Consider the following 17,383-nt stretch of genomic DNA (forward strand, 5'->3'; position numbering starts at 1 on the left):
GGTGGGAGGCAAGGGGACATCTTGGGTACATGAGATGAAATAGAATATTGAGGTCTTTCAATATCCCCCCACGGTGGAGGAAAAGAAACATTGCAGAAAGGAATGTGTCTTTCTTAAGTGGAAGGGTTTGAAAGTTCAGGTCCAAGTCAGAATATCAGAGCAGGGAGCTGCGCCTATGTCACCGAACACAATTTCCTCATTTTATAAATGAAGGAACCGAAATCCAGCAAGGTTATATGACACAGCCCAATTTGTGTCAGTACAAGGCAAAGAATAAAGTTCAGGAAAGGAGTGGAAAGGGCCCATAAATGTGAGGATAAGGAAGATGCCATTCATCCTGGTATTCTCCAGCTCCCTGTCCAGTTCCTGACACACAGTAGCTACGAGCTTCATTAACATTGGTCACGTGACCAACCAACAGCCTGATCTGACTGAATGAACCCATGGATGCTATGTTCCTACCTTGTGTTCCCTGGTAACCAGCTGGACCCACACACCATCCATTTCACACAGAGGATTATTTCATTGGAGGTGCTAAGAGGCCTCTCTCTACTTGCTGAGAGTTTTCTTTCTTTCTTTTTTTTTTTAGAGAGAGAGAGAGTGAGAGAGAGTGCACAAGAGGGGGTAGGGTCAGAGGGAGAAGCAGACTCCCCACTGAGCAAGGAGTCTGGTGCAGGACTCAATCCCAGGACTCCAGGGTCATAACTTGAGCTGAAGGCAGTCACCCAACCAACTGAGCCACCCAGGCGCCTGAGAGTTTTCTTGACTGAGAGACACTTTTCTTCTTCTGAGTGTCGCTTCCTCATCATTGATACTAAGGGTTAAATACCAGAGACTGACAGGATGTCTGTGGTGTAGCATGACAGAGAACTGGGGTTTCCTTTGATGTAACTGTGTACTTGGAAGCAATAACAGAGGGAAGATTGGTAGTCAGATGTCCTGGTGTACTGGGCCAGCAGTTGGGGATGGTGGCCACAGCTCCTGTGATTGCAGAGGAGATTGGATTGCAAAAGCCACCCAGTTCCACTGGAGAATTAAAACTAAACAGAGCCATTATTTGACTTGGCCTCTTCCGAATCCATGGTTTCACCTCTTTGCTTTGACTGTGTCCTGGTGTGGCTGCTAGTACTCACAGGTAAGTCTGGGCACGGACCTTCACAATTGGATACTACAGGATAAAGATACAAGGATGGTCATTGCAATGTTTGCAGTAGCAAGTTTGGAAACAACCTAAATGCCCACCAGTGGGGGAGTAGGTGAGTAAGCTGTGATAGATGCTGCAAACAGGGAGGCCGACTACACATAGAGATATGGAATGTCTCTGAGTCCAAATGTCAATTGAAAAAAGGTGCGGAAGGATGCGTATATTAGATTTTATTTGTGTATGTATGTTGCAGGAGTGGGAATACATGAGTGCTTCTTACTGTATGGACTCTGGGAAGGGGGACTGGAACACGGGAAGGAGGAGAGAGAGGGAGTTTCCTTCTCATATACCTTTTATATGGTTTAAAGATTTTACTATATACATATATTTATTAATATGTATATGTAAAGGCAATTAATTTTAAACCTCAAAATAGCCTGAGTGGTTTCAAATACACAAGCTTCATATTCAGCCAATGGTTTTTATTCATTATGTGCCAAGTGCTTAAAAAAAATGAGAGAGGGGCACCTGGGTGGCTCAGTTGGTTGAGCGTCTGACTTTGGCTCAGGTCACAATTTCAGGGTCCTGGGATCGAGCCCCGCATCAGGCTTTCTGCTCAGCTGGGAGTCTGCTTCTCCCTCTCCCTCTGCCTGCCACTCCCCCTGCTTATGTTCTCTCTCTGTCAAATAAATAAATAAAATCTTTAAAAAAATTTAAAAATTAAAAAAGAGAGAGAGAGATTTATGTCAGTTTAACTGCCTTTCTTCAATGAGCGGCCAACTAGCCCAGACCACTGAGCTGTTTTACTGGCTGACAATGACTCATTTTCTGATTATCTATTTCCATTGGCCTTGCCCTCCAGTGTTCACAGGGTTGGACCACAATTCTCTCTTAAGGCATTGGTTTTCAAAGTGAGTTTCCAAGACTGGCCATCTCAACAGCTCCTGGGAACTTGCTAGAAATTCAAATTCTTTTACCCCACCCCAGACCTATTGAATCAGGATCTCTAGCAGTTGAGCCCAGCCATCTGTGTTTTAATACATCTTCCCAGTGATTCTGATGCTCCTCAAGTCTGAGAATCATTGTCATAATGAATCATCTTCCAAACAGGATGGCAGCACTGGTTTGCTTTTTATTCTATAAGGCATTACTTACAGTTTTCTTGAAACCAACCAACCTCACTCATTGCCTGATCTTGCTCTCTTTCCCTGTCTATTTAGGGTCTTTGGAAGGGGTATACGTAGCTGAAGTGGGTCAGAATGCTGATATACCCTGCACCTACTCTCCAACCACTTCTGATGATCTTGTGCCTGTCTGCTGGGGCAGGGGACCCTGTCCTTTGTTTGAATGTCATAGTATGGTGCTCAGCACAGATGGAAAGAACTTGAAATATCAGACATCCAACAGATACCAGCTAAAGAGGAATATCCACAAAGGAGATGTGTCCTTGACTATAGAGAACGTGACTAAAACAGACAGTGGGACCTATTGCTGCCGGATCCAATTCCCCGGCCCAATGAATGATAAAAAATTAAACGTGGAGTTGTTCATCAAACCAGGTGAGTGGACCTTTGCATGCCTTCTTGAATAAAATCACCAGCAGGTAATAGTAAATATACTGCTTGGTCTCTCTTCTGGATCTCCCCAGTTACAGCCGTGGGGGTGGGTCACTAAGACCTGAAGTTTAACATGTTCCACCAGCGATGGCCAGCCACTTTTAATTACCTTCATCTATTTTAAAACTCATGGACAGGATCTACAGAATGGGAGGAAAGTCAAGATTGGTGGTTCGAGAACCTGACTGCTCATTAGAATCACCTGGACAGTTTTTTAACACTTATAGCTCCTTGGTCCCTACCCACGAACCAGAGAAATGGCATCTCTGGAGGTAAAGCCCCAGCACTAGGATTTTCCAAAGTCTACCTTAAACGATTCTCCCCCCTGTGCAGCCAGGATTGAGAACCACTGGACAGTGTACAGGTGGGGTGCATGTGCTCACACGTTTTAAGATTTATAGAGCATAGGGGTGCCTGGGTGGCTCAGCTGTTGAGCATCTGCGTTCAGCTCAGGTCATGATCCCAGGGTCCTGGAATGGAGCCCCACGTCGGGCTCCCTGCTCCTTGGTAAGCCTGTTCTCCCTCTCCCACTCCCCCTGCTTGTGTTCCCACTCTCGCTGTGTCTCTCTCTGTTAAATAAATAAATAAATAAAATCTTAAAAAAAAAAGATTTATAGAGCATATAGTGTGTGGCTGATGGAGCTGAGTTCAAATCCAACTTTGCCTTTTAACTATCTGTGTGATCTTGGGCAAGTTATCCAAACTCCGTGAACTCCTCCTCTGTGAAATATGGTAATTCCTACCATGCAGGCCCCTGGAGGGATTTTACGAGGTGTTTTATGGAAAGCATTTAGCATGGCCATTTGGGTGGCTGTTAGTTCTATTATTAACAATTAGACTGTGGCAATGATGACTGTAACACGCCTCTGCCCAACAATTTAAGAGTGTCGTACACTCTCAAGGAAGGTGTTCAGGTAGGTTTGGCAGTTGGGCATCTGCTTCTCTTCATTTGTCGCGTTTCCTATTTTTTCTGCTGCCCCTTTTATTCCCTGCCACAAGCTCTCTGCTCTCAGAGGAGCCACATCCTTATGTGATTATTATTCTGATTATTAGCCAAGGTCACCTCTGCTCGGACTCCATGGAAGGACTTCACTGCAGCCTTTCCACGGATGCTCACCACCAAGGGACATGGCGCAGGTAATGATATGGGAAGTGTAGCAGGAAGCCCTTAGGTGTTTTCAGAGTTCGGAGGATTTGGAGTACGGGAAAGAGAGGAGAAAAGGGTTTGAGTGGAGGTGTGAATATCCCTGGGCACATGAGATGTTGTGCGTGGGGAGGGGAGTGGTGGGGACAAACCTTTGCTGGGAAAAAGGGGTCCTGAGCTAGGATTCGGAATTAGTCACAAGCAGTCCTGTGACCTGGCCGAAACCTTTCACTTCTCTGAATCTCTGCTTCTTGTTCTCTCCAAGGAGAGGGTTTAGAGACTTTGGATTTTGTAACCTAGTAAAATTCCCACTCCCCCCAAAACCAAAATTCTGGTGATCTACATATTTTGCCACATAAGAAAAAAAAAATTCTACTAATGCCATTATTGCATTAAAAAAGACATGTTTATAAATTAAATAAATTTAATCTAATAAAAAACTCATTACATTGTCATTATTTTCCAATTGACTCCCAAATTGGGATGTTTTGTCATGGATTGGCTCCAGTCCATGTTTGGGGTTGGATTCAGTGATTTCCAGGATCTCTTCTAACGAGAATGAAGCCCACCATCTTCTTTCAATTCCAGCCTCAGGAAGAGCAGCTAAATTCTTTGAGTAATTTGGCAAGGACTTTTTCATGCTGCTCTGGTAGAGAAGATGGGGTCAAAAGAGCAGACCTCAGGTCATACTGAGCAGACCTCAGGTCACACTGAGCAGGGAGATTAATCTTAAATGTCTCCTGTCAGATTCCTGGTCCTTCTTATACTCTCTGGAGCTCAGTCTTCCATTCAGTAAGATGAGGGTAATGACCGGCACATCCCGTATCTTAATCTCATAAATCTCTTAAGTCCCACCTCATGAGATATTAAGTAAGAAAGGGTGTCTCAAGTGCTTAGCCCAGTATTTGGTCATAGTATGTACTCAGTACATGTTGCTTATTGTCTTTAATGTGACCAGTAAGATCTGGAGGCAGAATGAGATTGTGGTTAAGTATGTCAGTGACAGGGTTCCAATATCAGCTCTTCATACTATCTTTGTGAGCTCAAAGGAAAATTGCTCAAACTCTATGAGGCTCAATTTCCCTACCTCTTCATTGGGGGTAATCCCAGTGTTTATTGCATAAGATTGTTGTAAAAATTGAGTGTGACAATGTATGCAAAGTGCTCAGTGTAGTACTTGGCTCACAGAAAGCACTGGAATATTAGTTATTATTATAATTATTAACTCCAGCTCTCTACTGGCTTAATCTTTGGTGGTTCTTTAGTGATTGGTAGCCAATATCTCTTATGCAATTAGTGAGAAAACTAAATATGGTGGGGCCAGATGACAACCCTCATCCCGAAAGGAATTTAAAGTTTAAGAACCACATTGGTGGAACTGCTAAGTAAACATGAATCTTAACCACACGCAAGATTTTCTAATGTAAATACAGTTTCTGCTTCCCTGTAATTAACCCTAATCAAGTCATACCCCATATTTATTGTATGCCCATGTTCCCATCCTGGGCTCCAATGTTCTTTACAATGTCACCACCAAGTGGGCATTCACTGTATGCCCACACACCTTCCTCACGAGGCAGTGCATTTCCTCAGGGTTGTCGAGATCATAAACAAGTCCTTTTCTCTTGAGTTTTTACTTGTTAGTTCCTTCCCTCTAGGGCAACAAAGATGGGGTCTCCTCTTGCAAGTCAACTTGGTGTAGGTATATATACCTTTTCTTTTAGTGTGGAACGTGGGTACATTGAATATGTTTGCTATTAAGTGGAGTGGAGCATTAACAAGTAAAAGTTCCAAGAGTCTTGGAAGCTCCTAAACATACCTTGAACACAAAACAATGTCCTGTCTCTTCCACCTGAAGGAGGCAGAACCAGGTTATGGTGAGTCCTCAGCTCTGAAGGTAGACTTGGTTTGAATCTCAGGTTTGCCAATTACTGGTTGTGTGATCTTAGGGAAAGTACTTCTCTGAGACTCAGGTTCTTCATCTGAAAAATGGAAAAATAATAGTACCTATATATTGAGGTGAAGATTAAAAGCTATTATGCAAATAAAGTGCTAAGCACCATGTCTGGCAGGTAATATGTGCTAGATGGTAACTATAGTTTTATGTACTTTTAAGAACATTGCATCCCACCCCTACTACCCTCTCCACTCCAGCCGAGTCTTGGGTTCTCTAGGGAAACCAATGCAGATTTTTCTAACTGTGCCAGTCACCTTGGTTGATGGCTATCTATGCAAAATTAAGCTGTGATAATCAATAAAATAGAGTGCTGTTGGAGTATTTTCACTGTAAATTGAAAAAAAAAAATAGAAGTCAGTCTTACCTTTTAGACCAAGAAAAATAATTATAGGGAAGCAGAAACTGGAATTACATTAGAAAATCTTATGTGTGGTTAAGATTCATGTTTACTTAGCAGTTCCACCAATGTGCTTTTTACACTTTAAATTCCTTTTGGGTAGTAATAAGAGCAAAGGTAAGTGGAAGAGAATCTCTTTTATTTCCTTTTTTAAAAAATATTTTTAGGCTGAGAATATTAAAATTTTAGTATTAAAATCATGGTTTGTTAAACCAGGGGCTCTACATGAAAGGACTTAGACCTTTAGGCTTTCAGAAAGTGGCCATGACATTTAAGAAGTTTCAGAGCCTGGAGTGGTGGGGGGGTGGGAGGGGTGGGGCCGCTGGTGATAGACGTTGGGGAGGGTATGTGCTATGGTGAGTGCTGTGAATTGTGTAAGCCTGATGAATCACAGACCTGTACCTCTGAAACAAATAATACATTATATGTTAAAAAAAAAAAAGTAGGAAGAGAAAAATGAAGGGGGGGAAATCGGAGGGGGAGACGAACCATGAGAGACTATGGACTCTGAGAAATAAACTGAGGGTTCTAGAGGGGAGGGGGGCTGGGGGATGGGTTAGCCTGGTGATGGGTATTAGAGAGGGCACGTTCTGCTTGGAGCACTGGGTGTTATACATAAACAATGAATCATGGATCACTACATCAAAAACTAATGATGTAGTGTATGGTGACTAACATAACATAATAAAATAAAATTTAAAAAAAAAAAAAGAAGTTTCAGAGCCTCCGACTCAGCCAGAGACAGGCGCAGGCATCCTTAATTTCCCCAAGGCTGACAATCTATTGATTTTTAGAAGGCTGTGTCTGTGAAGTTGTGGCCTGTGCCCATGCTGTTGGCTGCTCTGCTCCCTGTGCCTGGCACAGAGTAGGGGTATAGACATGTTTATCAAATACATAGACAAATAAATAAATGGTAAAAAGGAAAGAAGCTGAGCTGGCAACTGGGCGATGTGACCACTTAGTAATGACCGTGCCAAGGTGAAGGTTGTTGAAGGCAGCATAGTTAAGAGTATATGTTTGAAGCCATGCAGACCTAAACCGGAAGGCCATTTCTGTTATTCATTAAGCTGTGTAACCCTGGGTAAGTCCCTTCCCTTCTGAATTCTCAGCTTCTTCATCTGTGTAATGGGGCTAATAGTCCCTACTTTAGGATAATTGTTTTGTACGCTAAATGAGATCCCTTGCTCAAAGAATTTAGCACGATGTCTGCTCATGATAAATTAGAGCCATGGTTATTATTATTTTCCTTTTTAGACAACTAAATATCCTGTCTCCCTCTTAATGAGTAAAGGTTAAATTTTTTCAGGAAAATTAACTTGTTATCTTTCAAAGTCTAATTACAATATAATGCCTGCTCGAGTGTTATCAATGTTGTTGGAATTCTGCAGCCCTCTTTGGGGCCCTGTGGACACAACAAACCACATACTCAACAGAGGTCTTCCTGGCAGAGGTCTCCTTTTCATGGAACGTAAGTAGTTGGGTTCATTATCTGGTTAAAAAAGATACGGTCATCCTAAAATTGATTTGCAAGTGTTTAGAAAATTTTGTTCTCACAATAAATTATTGTGAAGAGTATAGAGTAAAATTAATTTCCAATAGGATTATAGGCATAGGCATCTTTAGGATTTTTTAAAAAGCCAGATAAAAGAAAACATTCTAAACTGTTCTTTTGGCTATTTTTTTTCTCTTTATGGCAGAGACACAGACACTGGAGGCCCTCCATGATAACCAACAAACAGTAAGTGACTTTGTGTGTATGTGTGTGTGTGTGTGTGTGTATGTGTGTGTGCGCTAACCTCATGCTCAACTCAGAGAAAAGAAAGTTCAGCTTTAGTCTTCCTTCTTGTTTGCTCTGTGCTTGGGGAAGAAAAAATGCCTTAATCTCCCTTAGCCTCAGAGCCCTTGGCTGTGACATGTTGATGATACCAGTTCTAACTGCACAGGCCTATTGTAAGGGTGAAATGAGGGGATGGAGGTAAAGTGCCCAGCACATGGTAAGTGCTGGGAAACCCAAATGAAGAAACACTACCCCCTTGTCCCTCTTCTCCTATTTCAGAACTGTATGCCACTGTGGATGGTTCAAGGACCCTCCAGCTCCCTAGAGTATATTTCTTCTCATTTCCATGGCAACCCTAATGAGAAAGATTATTTAAATTTTTTTATATGTGACAAGACACCAGTCAGGAATATTTTAAGCCAAGAATTTCTATATCCAACTATAAATAAATCAATATTTTAATTAACCACAAATTTAGTGTCTCCCACCTTTTCAGAATAAAAGGGAATCCCCTAGATAGCAAGCTTACAGTAGCGACTTAGAGATTCTTTGGGGACATATCCAGGAGTCTGCCTTCATTTGACTAAGTCCCCTACTTGTGTGTTCACTACCGAGGCTCAGCACTTTGTGTTTGTCCCTCCCCCTCTCTGCGACCAAGGACTGACTCTAAGTACCTCTGGACATCCATAGTGTTTAACGCGTAGTATCTTGCATATAGCACTCCTGCAGTAAATGTTTATTGAGTAAATGGAAGATTTAATTCCTTTGACATCTTTTTTTTTAAAGATTTTATCTATTTATTTGGGAGAGAGAGAATGAGATAGAGAGAGAAAGCATGAGGAGGGGAGGGTCAGAGGGAGAAGTAGACTCCCTGCTGAGCAGGGAGCCTGATGCGGGACTTGATCCCAGGACTCCAGGATCATGACCTGAGCCGAAGGCAGTCGCTTAACCAACTGAGCCACCCAGGTGCCCCTGCATCTTTGTTTTAAAAGTGTTTACTATTATTGTTTTTATTTTTATTTTTTTTTATTTTTATTTATTTTTTTTTTTTCATAGCAGTGAATACCCTATGGGTTCTTTTTTTTTTTTTTTTTTTCCATTTCCTTTTCTTTTTTTTTTTTTTAATTTTTTATTGTTATGTTAATCACCATATATTACATCATTAGTTTTTGGTGCAGTGTTCCATGATTCATTGTTTGTTCATAACACCCAGTGCTCCATGCAGAACGTGCCCTCCTCAATACCCATCACCAGGCTAACCCATCCCCCTACCCCCCTCCCCTCTAGAACCCTCAGTTTGTTTTTCAGAGTCCATCATCTCTCATGGTTCGTCTCCCCCTCTGACATACTCCCCTTTTCTTCCTCTCCTGTTATCTTCTTCTTTTTCTTTTTTCTTAAAATATGTTGCATTATTTGTTTCAGAAGTACAGATCTGTGATTCAACAGTCTTGCACAATTCACAGCGCTCACCGTAGCACATACCCTCCCCAATATCTATCATCCAGCCACCCCATCCCTCCCACCCCCAACCACTCCAGTAACACTCAGTTTCTTTCCTGAGATTAAGAATTCCTCATATCAGTGAGGTCATGTGATACATGTCTTTCTCTGATTGACTTATTTCACTCAGCATAACTATTATTGTTTTTAAAGGGGGAACATCGGCTGAAGTTTTGAAAGCAGAAGAATTTTCTGACTCTCAGTTAAAAAATCCAATTGATTAGAGCAATAGCCATAATAGTTATCACTGCTTAAGCATTTATTGTATACAAGGCCCTGTGCCAAGCATTTTATATATCTCATCACTTAATTTTCCCAAGAACTCTACACAATGGTGGCAGAGCTGGGGCTTGAACTCAGAACTGTCTGACTGCAAAGGCCTGGCTCTTAAATCGCTGCCTTTCTGTGAGTGTGGGTGTTTCTCTGCAAGACACCAAATTTTGACCACTCTGAAACTCCCTGGAATGCCAGGGACGTTGAATGACTGGGGTTCCACTCTAAAGCCCATTCTTATTTGAGGGGGAGGGGATTCCATTTACTAAGGGCTCCTTGTGCCCCTAACAGCATAGAAGTGACACATTTTATTCCCTTACTAACTCTGAAGAGTATGCTCATCCCTTTCTTTGGTGGTTTGAGGCCTGTCTGGAAGGAGACACGTCACGAGTAGTCTCAAGGTCCCTGCACCGCTGTGGTGCTGTAAAAGGGACTGTCTGGTGCACAAGTCACGAGAGTGGCTGAGCACACAACTGATTTCTGGCCATCTGCTGCAGTCCAGTTTGTGTTTCCCTAGCAAATACCTACATGGGCTAATGAGTTACAAGACGCTGGTACGACCACCAGAATGGCTGTCTACATCGGAGCAGGGATCTCTGCTGGACTGGCTCTCCTTCTTATCATTGGCGCTTTAATTCTCACATGTAAGTTGGTTCATGTTGCTTCTCTCTCTCTCTGATGAGGAACTGTTAACAAAGGAAACAACACAAACCTAGATATAAATATAAGCTTATATTTATACCTGAAGGTGATAAAACTGAATACTCTGTAGTCCTCCTGAACCTACCAATAGTAATAGCTATTTTTTACTCAACGTTTACCATGTAATATGCAGGCATTGTGCCAAATGTTTTTACCTCCATTTTATCATCACCGTCTTATGCAGTAGGTAGTATTTATAACTATTTTGTAATGTAGGAAGTAGAGCTACGAGAGAGTAAGCTGCTTTGCCAAGTTTTCAGAATCCCTAAGAGGCAAAGCTAGAATTCAAACCCAGGCAGGCTGATTCTAGCACCTAGTCTCTTACCTTTGGCTAGGAACACAAATCTCTTTAAGTAATGCATTAGGTTTATTAGGAAGCACAACAACAAACGTAGTTTCTTTCTGTGAATTTTCCTATCTTATTTGTTCCTTAGGCACAGGTCTTTAGAGAGAGATGACAAGTCCTTTTACCAATGGGCCATTGGCTGGGATTACAGCATTTGTGTTTTGCTTCATGGCACTCACGCACACATTGTTTTCTAAGTTATTTTTATTTAAAAAAACCTTAAGGTATGGTTTATATACTCTTTTTTTTCTATATAATTTATTGTGAGGTGATCAATGTTAAATATTAATATTCATCTGTTTCAATTCATGTCTTCTTGACCAATTCTTCTTTTTTTCCTTCCAATTGCATGGCTTTGAGGCAATGAATTTTAACCACGATAGTTTTGCACTTGAATATTCATCTGTACTACCTATATGGTCATTACATGCAGTTGTGGTCCTAGTGGTTTTATCAGAGCCATCCTGTGAACAGTTTCTGGAAAACATCAGGACAACCTTCATTCATCTTCACCTCATAGGGCTCTATTGCACCTCGAAGAGCCCAGCAACTGGCCTGCAGACCCTACAGCCCGGCCCATGTGGCCGACAGTGCCCCACACCTGGTTTATATACTCTAACTGCATATTTAAAGTATGTTCAACTTGATGAATTTCAGTAGAGAATCACACTTTGGGACCTATCACTACAATCAAGACCCAACTATTGCCATTGCCCCAGAAGCCTCACACACTGTTGTAATTGCAATATATTGTCTTCTCTTCAAGGGCAGAGGCCAAGGCCTTATACCACAGGGCTTAGTACATTCTAGCAGCCTTTCCTACTAATACTTAAACATGGATGGCATATCAGGTGACCAAACATCCCAGATTTCCCCAGGTATGACGGGGTTCCTAGGCTGTGGGATTCCAGTGCTAAAACTGGGACAGTGCAGGGAAAACCAGGACGAATTGGTCACCCTAGTTGTGCGGCTTAAAGCTGCTGAGTGCTTTATGTGCATTAAATCCTCATAACTACCCTCCTGAGAAAGATACTAATATTACATTCTAATTTACCAAATGGAGAACTAGCAGCTGTCCAAAGTCATATGGTTAATTGACAGATGGAATCTGAAGACAAGATTCTCCTGTTCCTCCCCATTATGCTGTTCTGCCATTATCGGTAAATGGATTGTTCAAAGAAAGAAGCTACCCCATCCACACTTACCTGGGTTTACTGAGAGGTAGCAGGGGAGTTTGTGAATCGATCACATGAATGTAACGCCTACAGATTGATCAAGGGCAATAACAGCCCTCACTACCTTTCTGAGTTCTGCCATGGCGTGGATCTTAGGGGCCATTCTAGTTCGTTTAAAGAGGCTTGAAGTGAGGTTTAAAACCAAGGTGACAGGTGTTTAAGTCAGGACATCAAAGCCATTAATTGGCAGCAATACAATCGGCAATCCTGTATCTTTCTAGTGCGCTCTCTGCAATGAGCATCCACACCTCAGTACTACTCAAACCTCCCTCATTTCTCACTCAACCGATGAAGTATCAAAGACCTGTTCCTTCACCTTTGCCTTAGCCAAGACTTCATTCCTCCTTTTACCCCTTTCTCTGGAATCATCTACCTCTTCCTTTCTATTTATTCTACTGTCATTAGCATAAAAATACGTTCTAACTCACACATTCCTCCTTAGCTACTCCTTCTCCGTTCTCCTTCACAGGCAAATCTCTCAGATGAGTTTTTCCTACTTCTTATCCCCTGAACTCTCCAACCCATCCTTTAGCTTCTGCACCCGAAGCACCGAGGAAATAGTTTTAGTCAAGCTCACCGACGACCTCCATTTTCTAAATCCAGTAGACACCTCTGTCTTCATTGTCGTCAATCTTTTAGCAATATTTAACCAAATCAATCCTCACTCATTCTATAAAGTCTTCCTTCTCTGGGCTTCTAGAACACCACTCTCCTACTTCATTGGCCATTTCTTTTCAGTCATTTTTGTTATTTCTTTTTCTGCTTGACCTTTAGATGTTGATATTCTTCAGGGCTGGCCCTTTCCCTTTCTTCTACACCCTTTAGGTGATGATCTATATTTCCACAGGCTTACAGGTCATCCTTAATTTCCCTCTCCAACTCAGAGTGTTTGTATTGTTGATATCTCCACTTAGATGTCTCCCACGTTTAACATGTCCAAAATGGAGGTCTAGAGTCCATATTCCACCTTCCCAGAACACAACTTCTGTCTCTCTGGTCTTCCCCATTATAGTGTTTTTCTACCATCCATCTGGTTGCTTAAGCCAGAAAGCCAGAGGACGTCCTTGAATCCTGTTTCCTCCTAAGACAAAATCCAGTTTTAATTCCTGCAGACTTTCTCCAAAATACATGTAAAATCCATTTATTATTCTGCACCTCTTGGTCACCACCTTACTCTTATCTGAGGCATCATGATCTCTACTTCTTCATTTTTTTTTTATACCTCCTTTTAATCTTTTCCTCACATAGCAGCTAGGGTGATCTTAAAACCCAATCAGCTCTCATATTTCTGCTCTCCAATTATATCTTAAAGGTCTTGGAATAAAATCCAAAATCTTGATTATGACTTAAAGGGTCCTTTGAAGCTAGCCCCAGCCTAGCTCTCAGACCTTATCTTGGGCCACTCTCTTATTTCAGTTTCAGGAACCCACCATCATCTTTATTAGGGGTTCCCTCTACCTGAATTCTCCCCCTGGCTCTTCACTTGGCTGACATATTCTCTTTGTTCAGAACTGAGCTTAAAATTCACCTCTTCAGAGAGATTTTTCCTGACTGCCTTCTCTGTCATCTGTTCCAGTACATTGTTAGTTCCACCATTAGAGATTATTATTTTAAATGCCTCCCTCACTAGAACACAAGTTTTAAGAAGTCAGGGCTCACAATTCACTTTTGCATCCCCAGTGCCTAGCATACTACCAGGCACATAGTAGATTTTCCATATATTTGCTGAATGTAAGAAATGCATCTTTATTACTTACTGGCATAATCCATGTAATAAATCAAGACACACACTGGTAGTTTGATTTATTTCAATCCAAGGGGAGACCAGATTTCCCTAAACAATCCTTGCCTCCAGTGTGTTCATTTTATTTCTTATCTCATTTGTTTTATGAGAGCATTTTTAATCGACTTTTCTTCCACCTTTTACCTAGGGTATTCTTATAGAAAAGAGAAGTTACAGAATTCAAGGTAAGAATAATGGGTGGGGTAGGGGAAGGTGGGAATCTTGGAGGCCCCTACTCTATGGCTTTGCTCTTAGAAGTCCTGCCCTAGGATTTAAACTTATACTTCGTTCTTACCTTAGGCATGGATTAATGCAATACCAGTTAAACACTGCTCTGTTTTCCTTTCTTATTTCTCTAGCTTCCTTGCCTAAAGTTACAGAATTCATCTCCCTATTGATAGGAAGTGCTTTTATTGTATATTAATATATATATATTTTCCCAATGAATTGACCCTTCCAGTGATTGAGCTACATTCAGGCTCTCGTTGGGCACTGGGTTACAAAAGTGAGCAAGAAACACAGAATCTACTCTTAGGGCTTTTATAGCTAAGCCCAGGCATTCTTAACTTACATGTCTATTAGAATCACCTAGGGCACTTGAACATATTGCTGCCAACCCCAGAGCAAATAAATTAGAATCTTTGGGGATGAGACCTAAGCATAGGTGTTTTTCTAAAAGTTTTCCAGGTCATACTAGTGTGGGAACAGGGTTAAGATCTACGGGTCTATTATACTGCAGTCTTGGTATCCATTTTTGACTATATACACATGTATACATATACACACATGCACACACACGTCCATTCCAAATACACAAAGCTTAAATAACTTCTAGTAGAATTTAGTGATATTTGGTACATGGGTAGAATGCAGTAAAAAAAAATGACTCTGCCTATTGAATACTATCTAAACCACGAGTAATTATAGACAAAGTATAGATAGCGTATTTATGAAGACAAAATACTCTACAGTAAAAAAGTCCAATAAGGCCAAATAAAATATTTAATTATCATTGGCTTTCAATCATCTGTACCAGGATTTGTTATTAGAGCTGAAACTTGAAATGTGATACTACCCATAGGTAATATTTACATGCAGTAATTCAGTATTTGGTTGAAATTATTTGGTTAATGTTCATCTCTATCTATATATGTAACCTCATAGAAAATTAGGGCATTATTGCCACATTAGCATCTATATCCCTTGATACAGCACATGATGCTTAGTAGGCACTTAAATATCTGATGATTGAGTGAATAAATATTCCTTATGGCAGCCCTGTGAAATAGAATGCTTATTATTCCCATTTTATAGACTAGGACACTGAGACGCAGTTTACTAACATGCAGCCTTCATGGGATTTTCGTGTATTGTTCACTGAAGCATTTCTTGCTTCTTAGAACAATATGTAACACATTAAATATTTCTGGATTGAGTGAATGAAAAAAGAAACAATCAGCCACCCAATTTACCCAAGGTCATATGGCTGGTTAAGAGACAGAATTCAAACTCAAGTCTGATTGGGTCCATTACATATTCATATTTTTTTTCTTTTTGAAATTGTTCAAGCCCACAGAAGAACTGAAGTTACCATACAAGGAACAAGAGAAACTTTCAAGGAAACTCGTGATTTAACATTTTGATGTACTTGCTTGGTCTGTTTCTCTGTTTATATAAACAGTTTTTTTCCTGAACCATTTGTAAGGGCATTTCAGGCATCTTGACACTTCACCTCAACACCTCATTCTGTCCCTCCTTATAATACAATGCCATTTTTGTGCTTAAGAAAATGAAGATGAATTCAAATTTCCTCAATTGTTCCACACATTATTTTATTGATGTTTTATGGCCTTTTCCTCCTAGTTAGGACCTGATCAAGGATCATGGGCTACATTTGGTTGTTGTCTCTTCAGCCAAGCTTGTTGTCTTAACTCTATTCTGTGCTGCCTAGGAGATGCTGAACTCAACTGCAACATTTCTTTCCACAGCCTCGTCACTTTGGCCAACCCCCCTCCCTCGGGGTTAACAAATACAGGAGCAGGAGGAATGCACTTGCAGGAAAACATCTATATCATTGAAGAGAACATATATGAAATGGAAGATCCATATGAATACTACTGCTATGTCAACAATGGGCAGCAATCCTGACAACCTAGAGGTTTAACTCTTTAAATGCCACCAGATCCCACTATGTCATTTTTGAGTGTGGTTTCATCTTTGGAAACTATGAAATGTGTCAGCTCATTGGTTTTAGAGACTCTGTCCACAGCCACCGAGCAGAGTTTTTACATTTTCTGAAGATAATTAGCTCCCACAGGGAGGGAACTGTGACCTGCACTGTAGTTAGGCACAACATTACCTCTGTGTTTCAGCCACCAGGGCTACCCAACTCAGAGACTGCTTAATAGGAGCATTAGAGCTCAAATGGGCTTTTATATAGAGTAGGAATTCTTAATATGCGGTCCCTGAAATGCTGGGAAATTCAGTCACATGATGGATCCACAAAACTCCTGAAAATATAGGAAAAATTACATGCTGAGATACATGCACGTCTTTTTGGACAGAAAGTCAAAAGGGGCCGCTGATTTTCAAAGAGATCTGTGACCTATAAAAAGTTAAGCTACTGGAGGGGGAGGAGATGGTCTCGAATGTTCTCTCTGAGTCTCAAGACTTAAGCTTCTCTGAATCTTGATTCTTTGACAGTAAGTGTCACTGCAGAGCTCTCCTTTGCCAGTTAGGTAGACTGCCCACCAGTTCCTGTGGTGTGGCAGGAGCTCCCAGAGAAAAAGGAAGTGTGCTCTGAGTGTGTTGTGCCAAGTTTTTTCTGGGGCGCACTCAACGGGAAATATCTCCCAGCAACTTCTCCATTCATGGAGAGAACTGGAACTCTGTTTTTCATAGAAGAAGAAGAAGCAGTGACTGGGACACAAATTCTGGTGGAAAGAAGGCAAAGGCCTCCATCCAGCAATCTATATTTATCAGCATCAAGTCTTTGGTGGAAAGACTGTAGTCCCCAAGCTTCAATTTCAAGGTGGTGGCGACTCTGTTTATCTTGCTTATTTGTTGCCTGCCCAGTGCCTGACACAGCTCTTACACATCACAGAAATTTACTAAATAATCTTTGGAGTGAAAAAACATAAGAAATGTAGCCTTCTGTAGTCTTTTCCATTGCAGGGCTTAGATAGAGCTCTTCTCGGAGAACTCACAGATACTCCTAAGATCCCATATCTGCTCTTACCCAGTTCAAAGTGGTGTTTGTTTCTTAGCATCATCTCCAGCTCAGGCCTTTGGAGGTCTGTTACTCTCTTGTCTGTGTCCTCCTTTCTCTTCTCTTCTCTCCTCTCTTCTCCTCCTTTCCCCTCCCCTCCCCTCTCCCCTCTTCTCTTCTTCTTTTCTCTTCCCTTCCTTTCTCTTCTTCTCTTTTCTTCTTCTTCTTCTTCTTCTTCTTCTTCTTCTTCTTCTTCTTCTTCTTCTTCTTCTTCTTCTTCTTCTTCTCTTTTTTTGGAGAG

General features: G+C 41.3%; 1 protein-coding gene across 1 annotated transcript; it reads left to right on the forward strand.

The window, feature by feature from the left end:
• The first annotated feature begins 934 nt into the window (after positions 1 to 934).
• Positions 935 to 16,730, forward strand: HAVCR2 (hepatitis A virus cellular receptor 2). The gene is made up of 7 exons (XM_027605929.1): positions 935 to 1,135; positions 2,365 to 2,703; positions 3,814 to 3,897; positions 7,956 to 7,996; positions 10,326 to 10,452; positions 14,023 to 14,059; positions 15,863 to 16,730. The coding sequence occupies exons 1-7, from the start codon at positions 1,081 to 1,083 to the stop codon at positions 16,020 to 16,022; spliced, it is 843 nt and encodes a 280-aa protein (XP_027461730.1). The 5' UTR covers positions 935 to 1,080; the 3' UTR covers positions 16,023 to 16,730.
• Positions 16,731 to 17,383: the final 653 nt, after the last annotated feature.

This window comes from Zalophus californianus, chromosome 5, assembly GCF_009762305.2.
Source record: "Zalophus californianus isolate mZalCal1 chromosome 5, mZalCal1.pri.v2, whole genome shotgun sequence".
Lineage (NCBI taxonomy): Eukaryota > Metazoa > Chordata > Mammalia > Carnivora > Otariidae > Zalophus > Zalophus californianus.

Excerpts from the sequence above, each read along its gene's own strand:
- HAVCR2 (XM_027605929.1), top strand. The coding sequence starts at position 1,081 with ATGGTTTCACCTCTTTGCTTTGACTGTGTCCTGGTGTGGCTGCTAGTA. Across the intron at positions 10,453-14,022 it reads TGGCGCTTTAATTCTCACAT|GGTATTCTTATAGAAAAGAG; the intron begins GTAAGTTGGTTC and ends CCTTTTACCTAG. Across the intron at positions 14,060-15,862 it reads GAGAAGTTACAGAATTCAAG|CCTCGTCACTTTGGCCAACC; the intron begins GTAAGAATAATG and ends TTCTTTCCACAG.